This window comes from Apus apus, chromosome 2 (assembly GCF_020740795.1).
Source record: "Apus apus isolate bApuApu2 chromosome 2, bApuApu2.pri.cur, whole genome shotgun sequence".
Taxonomy (NCBI): domain Eukaryota; kingdom Metazoa; phylum Chordata; class Aves; order Apodiformes; family Apodidae; genus Apus; species Apus apus.
This window is the reverse complement of record NC_067283.1, coordinates 106,335,577-106,359,512: the sequence shown is the minus strand read 5'-3', so window position 1 is coordinate 106,359,512 and position 23,936 is coordinate 106,335,577. Positions and strand designations below refer to the sequence as shown.

Genomic DNA, 23,936 nt, shown 5'->3' with positions numbered 1-23,936 from the left:
GTAAAACTTGGTATTATTTCTATGTTATTGAAATAATTTATTATTATTCTTCTTTTTGACAGATTGTTCCTTCAAACCAGCTACATAAAACAGATGAAAATGGTAGGGCTAACCTGGGAGTTATTAGTATTCATGCACCTAGGTAAGTAGTGAAAACTGTACGGAAAAAAACTGAGTTCTGAAATGTTGTTTCCTGCATGTATTTAAGCTGTACATTTCCTAAAGTACCTACCAAGAATTAATCTAGAGCTAAGATGAAACATTTATTATTTATATGCCAGTAGAAGACCAGACAGTGAGCTTGAAGAATTTAAGTGCTTAACTAGTTGAAATGTAGTAGCTGCTTCTTTTGGTCTTCTTGAGAAGCTGCTTCTCTAATTTTCTGGATTTTTCTGGTTGTGGTAAAACACTCCTTGTAATTGTCAATTTGTACCTAGTGCAGATGCTATAATAAACCACTTAAAATATTCAAAATGTACAGCCTTTGGACTAGACACCGTGTTTTCAAAGTAGGCGTGTTTTTAGGAGTGTTGAAACCTTAGTTTCTCTGGGTGCTAGCCGTTGTTTTAAAGATTTGGTAAAGTGTCCAAAAGTATTTTAAGTATACACATTTATTTTTTCTTATTGGCAGTAAAACTGATGAAGTCTCATTTCTGGCAGATGGTGTGTCCTGTGGCTCTTGCTTCTTCATGTCAGTCACCCTGGCTCCCCTAAAACACACACATCCCATCTGACTTTTCAAATTCATTATTTCTGTATCCTCCTTGTGTTCACCATTCTGCTACCCACTCCATGTATCCCTGAGCTTTTCCCGGGAGACTAAGTGGGTTTTAGTTAGCTTAAAAGCTAGCAATAAGTGCTTGTTCTTAAACTTTTGAAGTATTTCACAGCAGTTAAATGTTTTTGCATTCATATCTGCAGGATTTGATCCATAATATTGTTTTGCATTTGGAAGAAAATATATTTTAAATACTATTGATGGTGCTCAGTGTATTTATAATGCCTGCGTCTTGGTAGAAGGGTGATGAATATTCATCGTCAGTGTATTTCTGGAGGTTAGAAACAGGTGTGTTCAGTGGTAACATCATACTATTTATAGCAAATCAAAACTGGCTGGGTAGTACAGCCTCTATGCAGTTAAATACAGTATTCCCAGTTCTGCATAAAGACTTAAATTTCAAGTTTTTAACAACCGTAAAGAAAACCAGTTATTCTCTAGCAATGAAGACATGACACGCTTGTCACGCGCTTCTCTAAATGCGAGATGGATGCACCCAAATTCACCCTTTCGAAACTGTCAAAGCAGAATGCTTCTCAGACAGCATTTTAATTAGCTATGCTTGCTTTCCAACTTACTGTCTTCTGGCAACTTACAGCTGTAGTTGCTAATGTCTCACAGACAGACAATTAAATATGAGCAAGCTAATGAAATATTAAAGCAAAATAAACATAAATAAACTAATATCTTAAGAATATCTTAAACTCATTATTTCACATTAACAGATTTTTTCATCCCTTTACTATTGATAACTTCGATTTTTATCATACTTGAATGTACATGATTCACAATTGAAGTGTGTTGAAAACTGTCTTTTCTGAAGAGGTATTTGATAACAATTTTTATGATTTCTGTATATTTCAGGGGAGAGCACACTTTACAGCTTAAGGCCTCGTACAACAAGACCGTGTTAGACTGTCCTCTGATCACGTTGAATGTCCTACCTGATCCTGAGAAACCTGTCTGCTTGAATGTAAAATACGACAAAAATGCTTCTTTTCCAGCAGGAGGTACCTTCCCTGGTGAGTATAAGGATTCTTTGGTGGAAGCCAATTGCTCAAAAGCTTTGGAAACCTATGAAATTACTTTCTTTCTTTTTGTCTGTTTTGTCTCAGTTCTTTGTAACAGCCATAATTGACATGGCTCTGTCACACACTGTAGCACTTGGAGAGAAAAGTTCCACATACGAACCTTGGAAAACGTTTCAAAAGACCTTATTTATTTGTTCCACATTATTGTCTGTTTTTCTCAATACATAGTAAGATACAGAATTTCTTCTGTCCTTAATGAAACACTATATTTCCATTCTTGATCTTCCCAAAAGATGATCTGAGCTAGTTCATGCATGTTTTCCCTCATGTCAGTTTCTGTGGAATAGTAATAAAGGCAGTAACTATGATACTAGAGGCAGCAGAGAGCCAAGAGGAACCAAACAGCGATCAGAAGGATGCCAGGGACAGTGCAGATTATTCTTCACTTTTGCTTTATTCTCTCACAAAATGATGATCTTTGCTTTCTAAGGCTGCTGAGTCATAAAAGAAAACAAAAAACAGTCTCACCTTTTATATCCTTGTTAGTATTCACAGTAGCATAAACAGATAAAGACAAGCAGGTTATGACCATGAGTAAACATATTTTGTTAAAAACAAAACTCAGTTTGAAACTTCTGCTTTTTTCTTTAAGGAAACTTTGGCACAAAGGAAGGAATCAGTTACCTAACTAGCTAATGATTGTTCTTTCCTGAGAGCAAAAATAATCCTGGCTTGCTATTTTGATAAGAATGATAATCTGGGAAAGGCAGACTTGAAATTTGAGGATTTTTTTATTTTTTTTTTAAGCAGTCATTGGATAAAGTTAGGTGGGTATTTTTTCTAAGAATTGTTACCTGATCTAATTATAGCGCTAGGGAGAGAAGGTTTTCCATATCTTTTTTTAATTTTTTGTTGTTTAGAATGTGGGTATTGTGTGGTTTTCCTTTAAGTGTGAGAGGTGCAGGAATTCAGGGAGTTTGTTTGCCTTAATTCTGAATTAAAATAATATTGAAAAAAATGCTATCTTTCGTTCTACAGATTTTATGGTTAGTGTCCTTTCTGAAGATGACAACATTATTAAAAATATTAATCCAGCACGGATTTCTATGAATATGTGGGAAACACAGAGCAGCGGAACTAGGATGCCAGTTGATGTAAGTCATCAAAATGAGTATTCAAAATGGATGAAGTGCCAGCATAGAGGTTGTACTAGAAACTTTCCTTCATTTAACTTGGATCAATACTGCGTTCTAGATCTTAAATAAAAAGTATTACGTATCAGTTATATTTGTTTATCAGTATCTGTCCTGTTAAAAGTTGTCAGACTGTTCAAATGTCAAGACTATAATAAAGACAAAAATGCTACCTCTCTGCAGAAGCTAATAGCAGGGAGATTACTCAAAGTGTCCACCCTGAATTTTGCAAAGAAAGAGTCTGAGAATTAAGAATATTGAACTAGAGTCTATGTTATAGGTGATGATACTGAATTACAGTATGCTATCAGTACTGCAAGTCATTGACTTGATAGCGTATTAAAAGTAAGGTACTTTAACTATCAGTATATTGAATAAAAAATATTGCATCTTTCTTCTCAGGTTACAACGTTTAGCTGTAGTAAAGTGAAGGATGACAAGGAAGATGGCTTCTTCTACTTCAGGTACACCATCTGCTTGTCATTTATCTAGTAACATTCCATAATTCTTTTAAATGTCACATTGAACTGCTATAGAGTTGCAGGCTGGACAATGGGAGCTGAACTGATTTGATACCTTCTGTTGCTGTGTGTTAATCCTGAACCATGACCATGGCCCAGTCAGTTTAGTGGTCTTTTCTTGGGTTACTTTTTCAGAGATGGTGTCTTAGATGACAGGCAGCAGAACTAGAGGTCATCCTAAGCTGGTGCCTGACTGCCACGTTCTTTCTGCATTCCTGGCAGGATTAGTTAAATAACTCTTTTGCTTCCTAGGAACAGACTTTCCTTGTGCTTTTAGAAAGCAAACTTTAGGATCACCTTAATGCTACCGACACCACTGCTGCACAGCTGATCCTAGTTCCTGTATCAGAGGAATAAAGGCTGCAGCAGCTCAGTTATCTCAAAATTCCAGAAGCATATGAGTGTTAGCACTTCTGGAGGTGACAGGAAGTTTCCTAACTTCCCTCTCAGCTGTGGCTCTCCTCTCTTTTGAGGTGCATTGTAGAGTTCAAGAAACCATGCATCTTATTTGTAATCCTTGGAAATCTGTGTTTTCAAGACCTTGAATGTAGCATTAACTCTTACGGGGACCTGAGGCTCAACTTCAGAGTTCTCGCCCAGCTTGATATGCAGTGCATGTGTACCTCCATCTGTAATTCCATCTGTCCTGGCCATCCAAGAAAGTATCCCATCTGGGAAGGCAGCTGGTATGACCTTTGTTTATTCAGTCTTTTTAACTTCTCAGATGGTGTTCAGCAATGTAATGTATATAAAGGCTTTTTCATGAAAGAGATTACAGCTAATTCAAAAAGCTATTTAAGCATGACTTTTTGTATCATTACCAAGATCTTTCTTTACCTTGAGGGCACCAGAGGTTCCAAAGCCTTCTGAGTTTGACAGCTTATAGCAAAGTTAGGTTCCAAAACAAAAGTGTGGTTTTGCTTTTAACACAGCAGAGCTTTCTGTGTGGCTAGTCCAAGCTTACGGAATTAACTTCTCTAGAAAGCAAGGATTACTCCAGACTTGGACCAAGTATGAGATGCATTTCTGTGACATTGGTCATTCTGAGAAATTCTTAGTTGTAAAGTTAATTAAAACATAAGAACACCCAAACCCATTATCAAAACAAGGCACTCTGCATCATGTGTTTGTACCTCCATAGGAAAAAAACCCCACAAAAACCAAAAACAAAACCAGCTAGAATGCATGTGCCAATTCGTAGTCATGCTAGTAAATGTTTTCCTGTGAAAAGCACTGTGGTGGTCAGTGTGACTTGAATATGGAATTATGAAAATCTTGACATTAGTACCTGTAGTTTACTAGTTGTCTACAAATACCCAGAAATAAAGTTGCCAACCTTACAAAAAAATGTGGAATGACAGATGGTAGAGGTTACCCATTAGCAGCTCTTGCAGGAAAGTACATGTTACTCATTGCTGCCAGTGTCTGTGGCATCACTGACTACAACCTTAAGGTTTCTCTCAAGGTTTTCTGTCCTTGGCACAGTCACAGATGGTTCTCATCCATTTAACACCAATGGATGCTCTTATACAGTCTTTCAACTTTAACAACAAATGTGTGATTTCTTCTTTTTCTAAAGCATATGTCTGGTTATGTGGTGTTTAGCCACAAGATTCTCAGCAGCAGATTATTTACAACTCAGTTTTTAATGTATTCTGACATGGCAGAAGCTACTAGCAATCTTAACCTAGATAAAATGCAGAAAAGAAGGTTCAGTTGTTTCTTCTCCATATAAATAGGAAAAGGAAAAGTCATGGCCTGTTCTACAAATTAGGTAAAGGTTTGGGATTTTGTTTTTTACAAGTTAAGGATTCCAGGAAATCCTGCATCTTAGTCCTTCCCAGACAAAATAAGAGGACACAAATTTATTGATGTTATTGACAAAACAGATAAAAGGCTGTATGTTGAAAACAAGAATTTCATTAATCAGCTCAAAAGTGTCATAAGTCATTCTCTCAGAGAGATGTCTGACTGAATCTTAGTTAGAGACTCTTTGCATCTCCTGAAAATTTTCGAAGCATTCACAAATCACTGCTATCCCTTGTTAAACACTGCAACAGTTTTCTGGTTGCTCTCCAGCCTTCCTGGGTGAAGTTCTGTTCATAGCAGCAGAAGCAGAGGTGTCTGTCTTGTCTTCCTATCTTGATGTTAGGGGCTCTTTGCCAGTAGTCTGCACTCTGGAACACTGTAAAGCAGAATGAAAACTTTTCTCTGTGCTCAACTTCGGCCACTGGTCCAAGTTACCCAACTTTGTACACCTTCTGAGTAAGAAGAGGAATTAGCTACTCAGGCTTTATTTAAATCGAATCCAGACAATTAACTTTTGAGGTGTTTTGTTGTTGTAGGAATAAACTTCTCTATGCTCTGTTTCAGTAGCTTTATGAAAATTCATTGAATAGGGAAGTGAAATGAGGTAGACTTGCAGATTTCTGAATAATAGGTCCATGACAAGCCTTCCTATCAGCTAGTAGAGACAAACTCTTGAAGGAAACTTTCCTCATGCAAGTTTTCAAAAGCCTGATTCTAGTTCTTGAGAAACAGTCATAGCATTCTTGCTGAAGGGAGGTGTATTATGGAGGACTACTAAAATATGCCATGCCTTAACAATTCTTTCTTACAAGTTCGGAGGACTACTCAGAATTTGAATTGCTTGCATACTTACTTGCCGATTCAATATTGACTTGCTTCTGCTTGGTTTTTGTTTTTGATTTTTTTAGGGATAAAGTGGTTCCAGAGAGAGTGGGCACTTACAGTATCCAGTTTACCTTTGCAATGGATAAGACAAATATGCTCATCAGTGACCAGGTTTGAATCTGTAATTAACTACATGAAGCCAAGAACATGCAACACACAATTCTCTGGGAGAAATATTATAATATTTTGTTGATTCTGAATGCAAATATTGTCACTTGCAAGCTTTGCAAGAATTGTATGTTTTTTTAATTACTGTTTTCCAACTGTTGGTTATCAAAATATGTTTTCATTAACTTTTAAAACTAAGAAGAAATTTTGTGGAATAACAGCTGCATGATTTGCAACCTAGTAGAACTGTTTTATGGTCATGCTAATTTATTTCAAGATTGTCAGTAAATTTCACATGCATTTGTTTCAGTGTTTTTTGAGCAACCCATGTGTGCGGGTGAATTGCACTGAATTATATCAGTCTTTATTTTATTTTGTTTTATTTTATTCTTCCTCCTTTTCTGCTAGATTATAGTTGAAGTTGTACCTAATGACCCTGTACGCTTGTTACCCGATTCTTTACCAGCTACTCCAGCAGTTTCCAACGTTCGAACTCTTACTAGCCGTACGCTGGTCAAGGATTTATACCTCCATGTAATGGTAACTATACTTTAATACAAAATCATAATTAGGGAAATCTATAAGGCTGCTAAAAGTGTGTTGAATTTGGCTGTAAGGCATTGCTGCTATCACTTTGCAGATTAACTCACCAAAAAAAATTGTAAATAGTGATTTCCAGTATATGACAGGTGCATCTTGTTTTATTTACAAACAAATGAACAAAACTAAAACGTGCAATCCTTTCCATTGAACATCTCAATTGAAACCCATTTCTTGTTGCCACAGGAAAATAACGTTTCAAGAATAGGTGGCAGTAAGAAAACATATATACACACACACACGCACAGAGCAGGTGTTTGTGTCCATGATTTTTCCTCTAGAAGACAGTTTATCTTAGAAATCTTGTGTTACAAAAAAGGAAGGTATCCTGAACTTTGAACTTTCACAGAGATACAAGGACATCATTTGCCATAGGCAAAACATATTTAACTTGTGAAAAACTAATTTATTGGCAATTAAAACAGATTGGAGTAATGAGAAGAAAAAAAAAAAAAAGATAAAAAAAAAAAGCAGCACCTTCCACCCTACCCTTTTCCAGGCTCAGCTTTGTTCCAGACTCCTCTATCCTTCCCCAAGCAGCACGGGGAATGTGAAATGGTGGTTACAGTCAGTCCATAACAGCTCCTCTCTGCTGCTCCTTCCTCCTCAGTTTTCCTGCTCTAGTGTGGGTTCCTCCACAGTGGAGGGTGGCAGTCCTTCATTAATTGGTCCAGCATGAGCCCTCTCCACAGGCTGCAGTTCTTCAGGAAATAGCCACCTCCTGTAGCGTGGGGTCCTCCATGGACTGCCGTGTGGATGGATGTCTGCTCCACCATGGCTCCTTCGTGGGCTGCAGGGAAACACCTGCTCCACTGCGACCTCCCCATGGGCTGCAGGGGAACCTCCCACCCTCTGCCTTCTCTCACCTTGGTGATCCCTCTGCTGTTTCTCTTATTTTTATCTCTTGTCTCTACCTGTGCATTTTCGCCCCTTCATAAATAAATTTTCCCAGAGGAACCATTGTTTTGGGTGAGGGGCTCAGCTGTGCCCTGTGATGGGTCGGTTGGAGCCAGCTGGAACCAGCCATGTCCAGCACAGGGCAGCCCCAGCCACTCCTCACAGAGGCCCCCCTGCAGCCCCCCACTGCCAGCACCTTGCCATGTAAACCCAGTGCAGTATGTAAATGGATTACTTACTTTTCCAAACTAACTGTTTTGTCTTTTTTACTTACAGGATGAATACAACAACCACACTGGAATTGATCTCATTGGCAGAATAATAGCAAAAATTAAGAGCCCCAGTGAAGATGATACAGAGATCCCACAGTTTCAGGGGAAAGTCAGTGCAGTTGAGTTTCCATTTGAAAGAGGATCAGCTGCAATTGTAAGCATGACTGAAATGCACTTATCTCCATGAACAATGGATCTAATGAGGCCTATTTTCCTACAGTTTCAACACTGATCTTACACCTTGTCATGTTTGGTGGAGGATGAGCATGTACTGTAGCTTTCGCTTACAAATAAGTAGATAAATTATTTCTTCTCTGGTTGTTGATTTTCAGAAAACCCAAAGGAAGGACATTTTTTAAACTGTTTATCTTTGCCAAGCAAGGGAAGTTTACAAGTACACTCTGGGACATAAAAGGGGGATTCAGTCTTTTCCTCATTTCAATTTCACTTGTAAATAACACTTCAGCAATTTGTAGTTGTTTAACTACAAATTTACATTAATATCAGTGTTACTTTACATTTTTATCTGTAATACTATTTGGTTATACTATCTTAAGATCACTTAGTCTGACCTCTTCATATATATGAAATTAAATTTTACCAGGATCTCTTTACATTTTGTCAGACTAACTGGGCTTACATATATTTTGCAGAAAGGCATCCTCTTCTCATTTGAAGAAGATAAAACTACCACTCTGTGCTTTATTTCAGTCATTACTGCCCTGGACTCTTTGCCTTAGTTGAGTTTGAATCTGACTGAAACATTGTGCATACCTCTGAAAGTACTGCATATTGTAGTGATGTCATTGCAATGACTTTTTCTTCAATAAATACAGGTTGAATTTTTAAAACCTAGGAGTTTCATTTGTAACTATTGTTAAAAAGTGTAATATAAAGACACATCCATGCACAAAGCCAAAATCTGTTCAAAACATACCAAAAAAACCCAGATGAATGCAGAGCTGCACATTTATTCTGAGTGGAACAGTCACAATATCTTTCTTAAAAGCCTGCAGAGAACTACAGTCAATAGGACTATTCATAGTAGTGAAATATGTAGATAAAGATTTTTTTCTTTTAAGTTTCTGCAGTATCACATAAAAATTGTGGAGCAAAAGTATACCCCTACCTTATTTGGCTTCTCTGGTTGTTGCACGTTTTACTAGCCTGAAGTCTGTGAGGATCTTCCAACAGGTGGAAGGTGTACTGAAGGAGAATCTGACATAAAAAGAAATTTTCTCAGCCACCTTTTCTAATTCATTCATTGCAAGTAGCTTCCCAGCAGACCAGCATCAGTGTGTGCCAAGTGGAGGCAGGAGCTGCCTTGGCAGCAAATACAAAATCTCCCTGTACATCTTCAAAATCACCACAATAAAACTCCAGTAGAATCACTAAAATCTATAGATGCTATATACCAACTTCTTCATAATATGTTTTATTTTATTTGGTACATCAACTGCTTTTATGGAACTAGTTATATTAAACTTAATGACACAGCAGAAATAATCCTCTGTTGTTAACACTCAGGGACAGAAACATGCAGTTAATAATGGAAAACGTTTTTCATTGAACAGTCTGTCTAACTGCTCCACTCTGATCTGTAAGGACAAGTGACACAGTACGTATGAAAAACAAACTAGAAAAATTAATGGACTGAATAGAAGTATCAGATAAAATTAATTGGTGCACTCATAGTTTCTCTTCTTCCCCAATCATGTTTCAGGACTAATAAATTACATGGTTTGTGAACACATTTTTCACATATGAACACGTACAGGGTGGCAAAAAGTGCAGAAGTATAGATAAGGGATGAGCTATAACCACTGGTCTAATAAAATAGTGCTTTTCTCCACAAATCTTGCATTTACACTTGTGGCAGAAATGTGAACAGATATTTAAAACTTCATACTGTTGAGGGGAATAGTAACTCTGTAGAGTAGACTCTGACAGTTCAGATAAAGTTACTTGGTAATTTCTCAGACTCTTCATCGATGCAGAAGTAACTTTTTTATCTCCCTGTACTAGTTACCTGCTGTTGAGCCACAGTGATCTAAGCACTCTAATCTTGCTCCAGTGGCTAAACTAACAGTCTGTGTAATGGTGGGGGAATGTTTTTTGTTTGTTTATTATTATTAGTTTGGCTTGTTTTGGATTTTTTAATAAGTTTATGTGTATTCTTTCTACTTACATATTCCTGATTTGTTGGAGGGTGGAGGGGTTGCATTCTTCTGCTTTCTCATTACTGTGATCTGATGCTGTTGACAGCAACTTGTGTTCCCTATCTTCCATCAGGAGTAATTCTATTTCAGTGAATCCTGTATCTCTTCCCCTCTGTGGACAGTTTTCAGTTTTCTAGTTTATACTGATGTCTCGAAGGCTTTAGACAGCTCACAAAGATCATGTGGAAAGGATTTGTTGGTTTGATGCAGTGTACTTTTCGTATGAGTAGTAATGAGGACACACCCAGTCTGTGTTCAAGTGTTTTGAAATTGTTCCATCTTACTTATAAATTATGTGCAATTAGCATTAATGTGATGAAGCTAATAATCTGACATGGTTACCCTTAACACTGAGATTCAGGAATACTAAACTCATTTAATGAAGGAAAATGTTTAAGATTTTTATTAGTATAAATTTTTTAAAGAAAATGAATTTCCACTACAGACTTCTCTTGATAAAATTTTTAGCTGCAATATTCTTGAAAACCATAAAGACTTATCTTTGAAGACTATATATCTATCTCTTCTTTTAGGCTGCAGCCACCTCTCTCTTGATTTGGCCAGTTGAGTAGCAATTTCTACATGTTAAAGGTGGAAACAGTATGAGTTTTATTATAAGCATTATTCATTTTATGCATGATACCTTTCCCAAAGTAACAGCACATTTAGATATTACCAATACTAATTTTACTTCTGCCTACCGTTCTTTATGCTTTTATAATATTTCATGTGTTTGTAAAGAAAGGCAAAGAATTATTTGTCTTTTCAGTAAGTGATTAATAAGAAATATGTTAGTGTTTGGATATATATTGTTGATTCATTTGGGACCTGCTGTCTACTTCCATGGTAACAGCAGTAACTTTAACTCAGCACTGGGAATAATTTGGTTTTCCTTCTCTGTGTTTGCGCATTGGATCTTTATTTTTAATGTGTTTGCATTTGTTCACATGCTGAATGAAATACATCCAAGCAGATCTTGCTTGTGGGACAGTGCAGAGAATATTTTTTCTAAGCATGTCTCTCTTAAATAAAATATATAGCCAAAACCAGTAAGACTCTTTAAACAGGTAAAGTTACAATTTTAATTCTTAATATTTACTGCTAAATCATTGTATTTTACTTCTCTGTATTATGTATAAAAGGCATTTCTGAGCCAATACTTAAAGTTGTAGTAATATTGTATAGACATAATGTGCCAGGTAACTTACAGGATTTAGTATTTAACGAATGTTTATTTTGTGTGTTAACTCAGCTGTGAACATAAACTTGTGTATCTGTATTTGTTTGTTTTATTAGAACCTAGTGCTGGCTGAAAACAGTCCTGGAAGAGATAGCACTGAATATATTCTTGTATTTGAGGCAGATCTGCCAGCTTTGAAAAAACCTTTGGAACCATACCGTCTGTCATTTATGTTTTACAATGGTATGTTTCAGTTACTCTAAAATGCTTGCCTTTCCTTACATTCAACTATTTTTAGGTCCATAACACTTACTCAGAACTGTGTAATAACTTAGTAGTTTTTTGCTGATACTTAAACCAACTTGTATGTTACTGTATTTTCTTCTAAGAATATGTATTTGTTTCTGTAGATTTCAAGAAGCAGCAACAGATGGCAACACTTACAAGGGAGAGAGACCAATTATCTCAGTCCATAGGTGTTTACAGAAGTTGGTTTGATACTACTAATCAGCTTGTAACTGAAATTAAATGTAAGTTCAGACATTTGAATAATTACATATCCTTGGAATTAAACATTTTTATCCTTTGATAATTTTGAAAATATAGATGAGGCAAAAAAAATTGTATTGAAATAATGAGACAGTTAGAGGGGAGCGGAAGGGAGTATGTCTTTGCATTAGCAGGGAAACATCTGATTATTTGAATGAGCCTACCTTTAAAGGGTCTTGATTTGAGGTAGAAAGTCTCATGTGAGAACTGTCAAAAGGATGAATAACACATTGATGTTGGTGGTCTGATTATTTTCTTCCATGACCACCTTGTACTCCCAGCTTTGCAATAGATGTGTGAATGTGCAACCATCTGGAAATTGATAGCTGCATACACGTTTCTCACATCTCACTGCTCTCTCCCCAGCAGGTTTCCTTTGCAGTTTGATTTTCCCCTTCTTAAACATGTTATTGCAGAGGTGGTACCACCCCTCCTGATGGACTTAGCTTTAGCCAGAGATGGGTCCCACCTGGAGCCAGGGAGGCTTCTAGCAGTTTCTCACAGGAGCCACCCCTGTAGCCCCTTCCCTGCTACTACAGCCTGCCCACACAGACTCAACACACCATTTTGCCTATCGAAGAACCATTTGGAAAAACAATTGAGGATGAAAAGAAAAAAAGAACTTATCTTCTCAGACTGATGTAAGGACAGGGTCCATTGCTTCCTAAAACTAGAGGAGATGGCAGCTGCCAAAGTAGTTTAGACGCTAGACAAAGTACAAGACCTTTGCTGACAAATCCTGATACTCTGTGCTGAACTAAAGAAGTAGATAGGATCAGCTGTGGCATAATCCTGAAAAGTTGCAAAAAATACTGGAGGAGGTGTTTAATTACTTTCTAATATTTCCCTACTCTGTTTATTTTACTGGTTTCAGGTCAGGTTAAAGAAGCTGAAACAAGAGAAGCCCACCTGAGGAATGAACTGAAAAAACACCAAATTGAATTACCACAGGCAAACACAGTATGGCTTATTTCTTCCTAAACTCCATAACATCTTAATATGAAATTGATATAATTATATTACTTTATTGAATCACATTGGTATATGCGCAAACACTTGTTGCTGAAACCCTGGAAATTTGAACCATGAGGACAATTTGTGGATCAGTGGTAAACTTGCTGTTCTGCTAATGTGACTGTCTCATAAAGAAACTCCTAGAGAAATAAGAAAAACTTCTGTCATATCCTGATCTTGGTTTTGCCTTTCTGCTAAGGTTATCAGTTCTGTTACCTAGTTTTCATGATGGGTTTTTGCAAGCTGATCAACTTGCACTGTATGTATCCTGTCATAAGTAGATCAAAGGAAAACTCTTCAGAGAATTCGGTAATTTCATATGTTACTGCCAAAGTTTATGTAAAAGTAATTTTTAAAGACTTAGGGCAATGTACCACACTGCTAATTTCTCATAAAGATCCAATTATATTTTAAAGAAAGCTTTCAAACTACTAAAATTTCATAAAAATATTTTTTAAAAAGTAAACAATCCATTCAGATCAAATAAAAACAAGTGTTAAAGCCATTAATCAGAAATCATATAATTAAGTTATTAATTAAATTAATTATTAATTAAATTATATAATTCTGCAATCACAATACCCAGGGTCCCCTGTTGGTTACATTTTTCAGGCCTGGACATAGTCCCATGCTAAAATGGTTTATTTTTGTACGTTTGTGGTTGTCTCTTCAAGCTCATTTAAACTTTCTTCAGTTTTGGCTCTAATCAAGCACTGGAAGCTCTTTGTGAAAAGCTCCCTGAAGTCTTTAAAAAAAAAAAATACATGTGTAATGCAAAAGTTCATCATCACAATTGCATAGAGCTGCCTGCTGCTCTACTCTGAGATTATATGCAGTGGTCCCCTATGTAATAATAATATATTTCAGATTATTGAATATTTTTTTTTTGTTAGGAACTTGATTGCCAGCAGGTAAAGTAATTGCTTCTTCAGCTTGGCCCAATGATATATGCCTGCTAACTTTAATGTTTAATTCTCAGCTTCATTATGTGGATTCTCTTATAAAACAAAAGATGTTGGATCAAGAAGGATTAATGAAGCAGCCGAGGCGAACTTGTACCCTCCCCAACTACCCAAAAGGCAACCAGGATATTTTAGGCAAGGTGAGTTTTCTCTCAGATAGCCTTCAAATGTGTTGGTTCTAGGAATTGAAATGGTAGTGATGAAAATTTAGCCAACCAAATAGGCAAGTAATTTTTGAGGAATATTAAAAAGAAGATAGCATTCTCAACCCATCAGGTGACCAGCTCTTCTAGCAGAACCATCAACAGGGGAGGGAATTCAATGTTTTGATTGAAGGTGCAGGATGATTCTGATTAGCACCAAAAGGGGAGGTGACCTTGGCTTCTATTATGACTGTTCTAACTTCTGTGATACAGATTGCACATTTAGCTCAAATTGAGGATAATGAAGCAGCAAAAGTTATCTCTTGGCATCTGGCAAGTGACATGGACTGTGTAGTCACACTGACTACTGAAGCCGCTCGATCTATTTTTGATGAAACTCAAGGTCGACAACAAGTGTTACCCCTTGATTCTATTTACAAGAAGACACTCCCTGATTGGAACAGGTAGAGAAAAAAAAAAAAACCTCTGCACCTTTTTTTTTTGTCTGATTTGTTTTTTAAACTTTACTCCTATTAAAGATTCTAAGTGTAAAATTTCTGGCTACATAATACAGCGACAGTAGTGTCAGTAGAAATGCTAGCTGAAGTTGTAGCTTTATATCTTTAACTGCTTTGCATTGTTTATTTATCATGGTGTTTCTATTAAAAAGATAATACAATCTGCCAATTTTTATTCACATATAAGTTTTCTAGGGCAAAAACTTCTTTTAAATAATTCTAGTGCTTCAAATAAAATTCTATCGTTTTAAAAAATCCAATCTTTGAGTACATTTCCTAAAATTATCTGTAGTAATAGAAATCCGTTTTGCTGGTTGGTTTCCTGGAAGATAAAGGAAAATACAATAATTCTGTGCCTAAAAATAATTTGCTTATGAAAAATCACTGCTAATGTAAAGAATGCATTTCAGAAAAGCTCTGATGTGCAGATGTATTTATAAGGTCCAAAATCTCTGTTGTTGTAAAATAGTGTAATAAAACTTGTCCATAAAACTAGTCCTATGTATTTGTTGGATATATGTCTCATTGCAAATTAGTGTTTCACCAAAGCATCTTTATTACAACTGGCATTTCAGGTAACGTTGGGATTGTTTAGCACCTAAAGTGGTAGTGTTAAGATGCATTAAATTCAGTTTGACTCTGTTGTCAGGAGCAATAATGAAATAAGGACAATTTATTTTTTTTTCTCTTCTCCCTCACTCTCCCCTTCCTTTAACTAGGCCTTTACCTCACTTAAGAAATGGAAAAATCTTCTTCAGACCTATTGGAAATCCTGTATTTGCGAGAGATCTGTTAACATTTCCAGATAATGTAGAACATTGCCAAATAGGTAAAAAAATATTAAAGAAATTGTTCATCTCTTCTTTCTTTGTAATAAATGAAATACAGAAACATCACAAATCATAACCCGTTCAGTATTGAGACACTTGCAAATACCAGTGTACATTCCTTATGAGGTCTGCTGGTAAAAAGAGGGTGGCATTAGCGTTTTTGCAAACAACAGTTGTGAAAATTTCAGCAATGACCACTGTCTTCTGCTTGTCTTACTTTTATTTTCTCCACTATATATACTAGAGGGTTTTTCTTTTGTAGATTACTTGCAGCACTGTCTAATTCCCAAGACCACGTAAGCAGAAACTGAAAATTGTGATACTAGTTTTATATTTTCATACTGCAAAAGTTACTGCATTTGTTCGGCTTTTTTCCAGTCCTCTTCCTCTCAAAAATGTGTAATGCATAAATTTATGTACACTCAGACTGGACTGTACATGACTAATTATATGTTATGCTTAAGTAGTTAAAGAATAAGCTTTCATTTTTTATGTAGACTTCAGTTTAGAGAACCATCACTCTCACCCTCTTTCTAATAATGTAACAGGACCTACCTTTTCCTACAATCTTTTTCTTAAATTAAGTAGACCTGCTCTTTTATGTGGAGAGTTTGAATCTGTAATTAGTTCAGTAAATTTTTCATTTTACTTCAGAACTTTCCAGTATTGAAATATTCCTCGCTACTGTTAATAAAAAATAAATTTTAGTCTATTTTCAGAAAGTTAGATATTGTCAGAGAATGTAACTATAAATTATTTTCCTTGTCCTTGGGGAGATTTAAAAACCAGATTCTTGACATATCCCATGCAAGGCTACATTGTGTTACTTTGTATAGAACAGTCTTTTATTAGCAGAAGAGAAGTCTTACACTCAGTTGGATTATCAGCTTCTTAACGTTTTTGTCTTTGATAACCCATTGAATATTAAGAAACATTGACAAGCTGAGTACACAATTCAAGGAGGACTTAAAGTTATCATTCATTCTTTACTAAAATTGAATTTTCATTATATGTGTCTTCATAAATGTAAGATATCAAGAGAGTATTTTCATGGGAAATGGTCAACTATACTGTAAGGCCAATGAACATACTAATTTTTTTTCTTTATTAATTCTTTTGTTGAAAACATAAGACTGCATATTTATCTTAATCTCAGAATAAAATGTCATTGAAAAAAGATCATTCACATGCTATTTCCCTTGCACTTATCTGAAAAGCTGTGAAAAGCTATGCCTCAGAATTGATTTTGCAAAACTCAGGTTATTTTGTTGCAGAGAAGTTTCATGGTTCAAAATTTTACATTTTTCAGTGTTTGGGATGCTTTTGGGTGACACTATCATTATAGATAACTTGGATGCTGCCAACCATTATAGAAAAGAGGTACGTTTCAAATATTCCTGATACTTTTTAAAACAAATACATTGTGTATGTACCTCTTTAATACATTACGAACTTAAAGTAATTGCTAAGTTTAATGCTGCATTAGCTTAAGTGTGCTTACTGTCTGTAGTTCTTGCACTTCACAGTTAATGGAATCTTTATTATTGGTGCTGCCAAATTTATCTCTGTTCAACAATTTATTAAGTAAATCTTGCCATGAAGCATGGGGCCAGTTTTTAAAAGAGAATAATTTTTATTTTTGCTGCTACTGGTAAATGTAAGTTCTTCAGTACTTTCCTAGTCCCTATATGTATAATAAAACATAAGAGTCTGAGGCACATGATAAAATTTCAGATCCATTAAAATAACTAACATCTTGGTGTGGAGTTTAGTAGACCTTTTTCTGACCCATTTTATATAGTTTTGATGGGACACATTTTAGCAGGCAAGACTCTCTGAGGAAGTCCTGGCACCGGGCACTTTCTCTTTCAGGTTATGAGTTTGCTGGAATGGAAATAATGGTTCAGCATAAGAATGTAGAGTTGTACTGATTAAACACTAATCTCTTCGAGCTGGTTATTCATTACTCTGTGATTCCATTCCCTTTTTTTTGGCTGCCACTTATTGTTAACCTGTGAACGAGGACTATCTTGAATGTTTCCAAAGAGTGTCTCAGAAATATGGATATAGTCGAAGTAAAAAACACGTTATTGACGTTAATATTGTAGTTTTCATCTTGTGTTGTAACCATCTCAGTGTGCACAAAATTAACAAATAGCTGCCGTTTTTTTCAACTGTGAAGACTGTGGGCTTCTTTCTTCAAAAAGTGTATATTTTTTGGTATGAAGTGAAACAGAAGAGACAGAAGAGTCAGATTTGGGTTGTCTATCAGTATAAGTAGAGTGTCTTCAGGGCAAGAAGTTTGTATATGTGGTTGTTTCTCTGGGTCATTTCACTTGGTTAGTCTGTCACCCCATCTCATTCAGTCACACACCACAGGTAAATTTCATCAACTATATATGGGCGTTTTATTGGATTTTTCATAAGAACTAAATCCATTGGAATTCAGATGCTTTAAATAATGTGTATTAAAAAAATAAAAAAGGAAAAATTCATCTGAATCGAATAATTGAATATGTGCTCACATTTGTCATCAACACTGTTTATTACTATTACTTCATAGTGTATGTTGATAATTAGCTTTTTCCCAGTATAGATCTGATTTCTGCCTTTAGAGTTCTGATAAAATCTGAGGACACAAAAAACCCCCAAAAATCTAGTCTTCATAATTAGCAACACTGCTGTTTTTAATATATGCATTCTACTACTTGAAAGTAAAAGTAATGAAATATGTTCTCATTAAAGAACAAGTTGCATTGTAGTTGAAAGATACAAAGCTTCACAATAGCATTACTGAAAAAAATAGATTTTCCACAGAGTTACTAATTTAGTATCACTTTTTATACCTGTGTAGGTTGTAAAAATTACGCATTGCCCTACTTTGCTGACTCGGGAAGGAGACAGGATTCGCAGCAATGGAAAATTTGGAGGCCTTCAGAATAAAGCTCCTCCAATGGACAAGCTCAGAGGAATGGTGTTTGGAGCACCCATGCCAAAACTTTACTCTGCTTTCTCTGGACAGATAGGTGGGTTAATGAAATAATGAAAAGACAAAACTACCAAAATTATATTGTTCACCTATGTTTGTTATTCTTTTATGTAATATCAAGTTATTTTAAGAAATATGGCCGGGACAATATCCTATTTATGAATTTCCCTTTTCTTAAAAGCTTATAGCTATTAAATTTCCTGAAAGAAAAAACAATATTCAAGAGATATGCCCTCTTTTTCTTAAAGAAAGAGTGTGAGTAATGGTAGTCTGTCAAACAGTGGGCATGACAAGCTTGAGCTGATTGAATTCCAGCATCCTTGAAGAACAAGTTTCAGGTCTTTCTCCTCCAGAAACACCATACATCATTTTACAATTTCTTACTGTGCAAGAAAGCTCTATGTAGCAGTAGTAGAAAAATTCTGCTCTCATCAGTCATGAACAACAGCTTCTGCATTATTTTCCGAACAAGAAGATAATTTTTACCTCTCTGGGATCCCTTATATTTCATTATGTGCTTGGATTCTTCCTTTCACAATAAAGGTTATAAATTAAGTTAAAAGTTGGCAGTTTCTGACGTGTAACAGCTGACCTGACTGATTTGTAAAACATTGAAAAGTCTTAATCGCAATTAAAGTTATTCTTAAATACTTAATTTTCAAAAGAAAGGACATAAAGTTTTTCCATGACAATATTCCTAGAAATATACAATGGAGAGGGGTGGCGGAGAATGAGAGAGAGCAAACTATTTTACACTGACCAATTGAGGGAGGGGGAAAAAACCCTAAAAAGATAGTTCCTAAGTATTCCATAAAAAATGCATTACCGGTAGGAAAAACATAGGAAGCATTTCATCTATAGACTGAAATATGCTGGATTTAGCATGCTTCCTGTTTGTCTATCAATGCATTTTCAATTGTTGAAATCAATTATTGCCCAAGTTAAATTAAATTGGGACTGTCTATAATTTAGAACAGGAACAATCATGATAGAAGGGCATGTTTTAAATTCACATGGATAGTTACTAGACATTTAAAGGAAAATAACAGTGAAATTCCATATAAAGGTCAGCACCTCATTACACAAGAATTGTTTTGAATGGAGTTTCAGCCTTAGTGTTAGTTCTCACTTGCTCTTCTTCTCTATTTGTAGCATAAAAGAAAAGTAGTTACTTAGTGTGATTACACTGATGAGTTACTTTTAAAATGTCTTAAGAGTTCATAGTGCATATTGTCAGTCTGCAGTAACTATCTGTATAGCACATGTAAGGTCATCTAGTGTTCAGTTAAGCTTTGGACAAGCTACCTCATTTTCACCACAAAGCAAAATAAATAAGCTGGGGCTAACATGCTTGAACCATTTCTTTGTTACTTGACATATTTATTCAATACCTGGACAAAGAGAAAATATTTGTGTCACATGTTAAAAGCGAAACAAAGTTTGTCAGCAAAATATGCCCTTGTTTACCTGACTCTACTGCTGTCTCCTTGTTTAAATTTCGATAGGAGGGACAAAGTGAACTCAGTAGATGTTCTCATGTTCCACAAGGCGGACTAGAATTCAAGTCAGTAATACAAGCTTCAGCTTTGTAGCACTAAAAACAGAATGTACTAGAAGCACACTTGATGGCATTAAAGGTAGAGAATTCAGTTTGGAGCACACAAGTGACAAGATGTGTTTAAAAAACAAAAACAAAAAAACCCAAGAATGTGTTTGCCACATCATTTTCTTAGTTGGCTGGTCCTTTACTGTGTTCTAAGATACAGGCTTAAGAAGAAAACAAGAATTAAAATATTAGGTGTGATTTTTTTTTCAGTCTGTCTTTACAGTCATTTTAAGAACAGACACTGGTGCACTGTAAGTTTGGGTGTTTGTGGGGGTTTTTTTTAAGTAGTGGTTCTTTGAAAGATACATTTTCTGTTGAATCTTAAACATTGTCTGGATTGTATTTGGTATGCATCTACATCAAAATGAACATTTATTTGCTGTTTTGCATTTTATTATTTTATTCAATTAGAGCTTCTTCAGCAATACCGTGCAGCAGTGGTGAAACTTGATAATGTGAATAAGGACCTCGATTTACATTTGCAGTCACTTAACACTCCAGAAATGCAAAAGAAAAAACGGGAACTTGCCGAACAAGAGAAGAGCCTCAAGCTAATTGAACAAAAGTTGGGTGGGTTATTGAATTATACTTCTGGTGTCCTAAAGGAGGAGAACTGTTAACAGATATATTCTACTTTTACAGACTAACAAGTCCAAGATATGAAGGAAGATGGTTAAAATTAAGAGCTTAGAGATACCTCATTTTAGGGAAAGAATAGAAAACATGTATGTAGTACAATGCTGTGGGTATTGCCTAGACCAGCACTGCCCTATAATATGTTCAGATAGTAAGAATGTGCACAGTGTCTTATGAACATGAAACTATGATTATTAATATGTGACTGTATAACTATTAGTCTGGCTGGCCCAGTGGTAGACAGCATGGATGTTCTTTTTGAAATGACTGCATAGTGAAAAGCTGAATTGCTTTTGCTAAGGAAACACAATCAAAACATTGTGCTATAAAAAGAAAACACCCCTAATTCTGCAAGGATAGTATTTCTTAGTTGAAGGTGGTTTTTATGTCAATATCAAATAATTTGTGATATTTCAAAATATATTTTAAAAAGCAACTTTTACTCTGTGACAACCGTAAATAAAGCAAATGTGTTACCTGTCATCTTTTAACTCAGTTGCAGACATAAGGTAACTGTAAAATTTATGGCACGTCTAAAGCCTTACTTCAAAGGTTTAACACTACTGTTACAGGGCTCATTTGTTAGTAATATGATTAATATATTTTTTTTTAATTTGGTCTTACTTGCAACTTTTTCTTAGGTATGACTCCATCAGACAAAGTCAGTGAATCACTGCATCAGTCTCTAGTGTTGGATATGTCTGACACCCCCATCCCTCCCAAGAGAATACGAAGAGAAACAGTAAAAAAATTGTATAGGTAAGTCTGTTCTAAATCTAGTAATTACTTTTCCATATCCTCAATTCAAAGCAAATCTAGTTCAGGATTTTTTTTGCATGAGAGAGAGTTTCTTTTGGTTTGGGTTGGGTTTTTTTAATTCATATTTGCATGCAATAACCAAAAATGAGTAGAGTTTGCATAAGGGTCATTTTCAAGTTAATTTTTATTTCCTTTAAAGTTTGTGCTGGTTTTTAAGCTTGATAGAAAGATTTGCTTGCTAATTCAGATTCTGTTTCTCTTTTATGAACTTATTGGCATCTTTGTGCATTCACATTCCCTGTATTTTCTGGTATATTCAACTCTGTTACGACCCAGAACTATTTGAGATGGTTTGGTCTGTAAACTCTTCTAAGGTTTGAGATCAAATTCTGGGCAGATGAACAGAGGAAGAATTTTTCATAACTTTTTCTAGGTAGCTGAGGTGAGCTGGTGGTAAAGTATTTAACATAGTTATCTTTTTACCTATATATCTATTTCTACATTGGGTCTGTAGCTAATTTACATTTGAGAACACAACATAAAATCAGGGAAATCTGTAAGTCTTTCTCTTTTAAAGTTACTGGAACTGACTTTTCCATTTCTCATGTCTCTCCTCGTGACTGCATCATGGTCTTTGCTGAATTATAGTCATATTTTTGAGATTATTTAAATTTTAGTTGTGTTCTGCAAATCTCTGAATGAATTTTCACTATATTAATATGTATTATTTATGCTTGTTATAATTTTAATTTTTTTTAATCTGCATGTAGAACTTAAATGGTTATGTATTTAAACTATTTAATATTAGGCTGAAGCTATTCCTGATTTTAATGAAGTCATTACAAAAACAAGAAGCTGTGCACAAATACAGGTTTTATAATATTTATACTAGTGGGAGCTCTGTGCTTTTGCATTAATTATATCAAAATAACACCTATATTTAAAAAATACAACATATATACAGAAAAGGGCTTGATTTATAAGCTCCTGTGCTATGTTTCTGTTTAGCTCTGAAGAATGGACCCCCTCTTCTGCAAAGAAGCAGCAGCAACAGCAACCACTGCAAATATCCTCTTCAGAACTTAATGGAACTGGACGAAAAAGAAAGGCATAGACTGATGAGACTTGCTGGAAATAGCTGTGTATTGAAAATGTGAATACATTCAGTTAAAGGACATATTCATGTTGTATTACCCATCACTATGAAGATTTTTATACTGATAGAAGATATAAATGTATTTCAGTTAGTAGTAATACTAAAAAAAAAACAAAAAATCTAAGTATTTAACATTGATAGCCTAATTTTTGTATAGTTAGTTTTGATTTCTAAAAGCTTTCAGAGTTTTTATGTTCATGTGTGAAAAAAGTTTAAAATATATCCTTTTTTATTTATGAAATAAATCAATCTTTTCAATAAAACTGCTTCAATACAAAGCACTGCCAATATAATCTATTGTAATAATTAAGTCAACAGATTGTGCCGTGAAATGAGGTTTTAATTTAAAAAGCATCCCTGGCTGTCTTGGGAAAGAGCTTTCTGGACTGCTCTGATGGAATAGGTATCAAGGTAATACCAATTTCAAAGGGAGGGTTGGAGGAGCCATGGACTAGTATCTAACCACAGCCATTTGTAGAGTCTTCAACAAGCCAGTATCTAGGGCTTATGTGCAGGGTGTTGGCATGGGAATTCATGTCTCCTTCAGACTGTGCGAATGGGAAAAACAAAGCAGCAAAATGTGAGTATGAAAAGAGCAACACATTTACTAGGAGGCTCTTTTATGGATTGGGAGAATAATGAGGAGGGATGCTTCGTAGGTGCCAATTTTTACCAATGCTGACCACTTTTCCACATCTGTATTACCACATCCTTCATGAAAGAACCTCACTGAATAAGCAGATGAAAAAATTGTCCTTAAATGGTCCTTGACACCATAATGTAACAAAGACAGAAGGATTCTGTTTGCTTTCATAAATAGCTAAAGAATATTGAAGTTTTCCATGGTTTAAGAGATGGAGTCTTAAAGTGCTAGAGAAAGCATTAATCAGGTAAAGGGGCCAAAAAAAAAAAAAAAAAAAGGTCAAATATTTGAATCACAAGGATTTTATTAATGTACAGGGCAGAGGAGCACAAGAGGTAACTGAAAATACCGTTTCAGCCAGGCTCAGAGAGAGGACTTGAAAATAGGCTTGACTAGATAAAAAAGGTGGGGCAAGCATAGAAAGCTAAGCTGGAAACAGTGTAACAACACTATTCCAAGCTATGTAAAGAACAGCAGAAGTTGTTCAAGGGTGTGGATGGTGTCGGTTTACACCAGCCTTAAAGAATTTCTGCTTTGGAGTGAAACTTAATATCAAATCTACTCATTAACACTCAGCAACAGGCATTTTATGTAGAGCTTTTATGAAAAGGGACTTTAAATGTAGTAAGACATAATGG

General features: G+C 35.4%; 1 protein-coding gene across 1 annotated transcript in view; it reads left to right on the top strand.

Moving 5' to 3' along the window:
- The window catches only part of SMCHD1 (structural maintenance of chromosomes flexible hinge domain containing 1), a 74,430-nt gene extending 51,497 nt beyond the window's left edge, over positions 1-22,933 (top strand). The window contains exons 31-48 of the mRNA XM_051610891.1: positions 63-142; positions 1,643-1,800; positions 2,848-2,963; positions 3,405-3,466; positions 6,241-6,328; positions 6,734-6,865; positions 8,099-8,248; positions 11,610-11,736; positions 11,904-12,023; positions 12,917-13,002; positions 14,036-14,158; positions 14,435-14,625; positions 15,399-15,508; positions 16,819-16,889; positions 18,364-18,535; positions 20,516-20,674; positions 21,382-21,499; positions 22,508-22,933. Coding sequence (XP_051466851.1) covers positions 63-142; positions 1,643-1,800; positions 2,848-2,963; positions 3,405-3,466; positions 6,241-6,328; positions 6,734-6,865; positions 8,099-8,248; positions 11,610-11,736; positions 11,904-12,023; positions 12,917-13,002; positions 14,036-14,158; positions 14,435-14,625; positions 15,399-15,508; positions 16,819-16,889; positions 18,364-18,535; positions 20,516-20,674; positions 21,382-21,499; positions 22,508-22,613 — 2,169 coding nt within the window. The 3' untranslated portion in view covers positions 22,614-22,933. The remainder of the gene's footprint in view (positions 1-62; positions 143-1,642; positions 1,801-2,847; positions 2,964-3,404; positions 3,467-6,240; positions 6,329-6,733; positions 6,866-8,098; positions 8,249-11,609; positions 11,737-11,903; positions 12,024-12,916; positions 13,003-14,035; positions 14,159-14,434; positions 14,626-15,398; positions 15,509-16,818; positions 16,890-18,363; positions 18,536-20,515; positions 20,675-21,381; positions 21,500-22,507) is intronic.
- Positions 22,934-23,936: the final 1,003 nt, after the last annotated feature.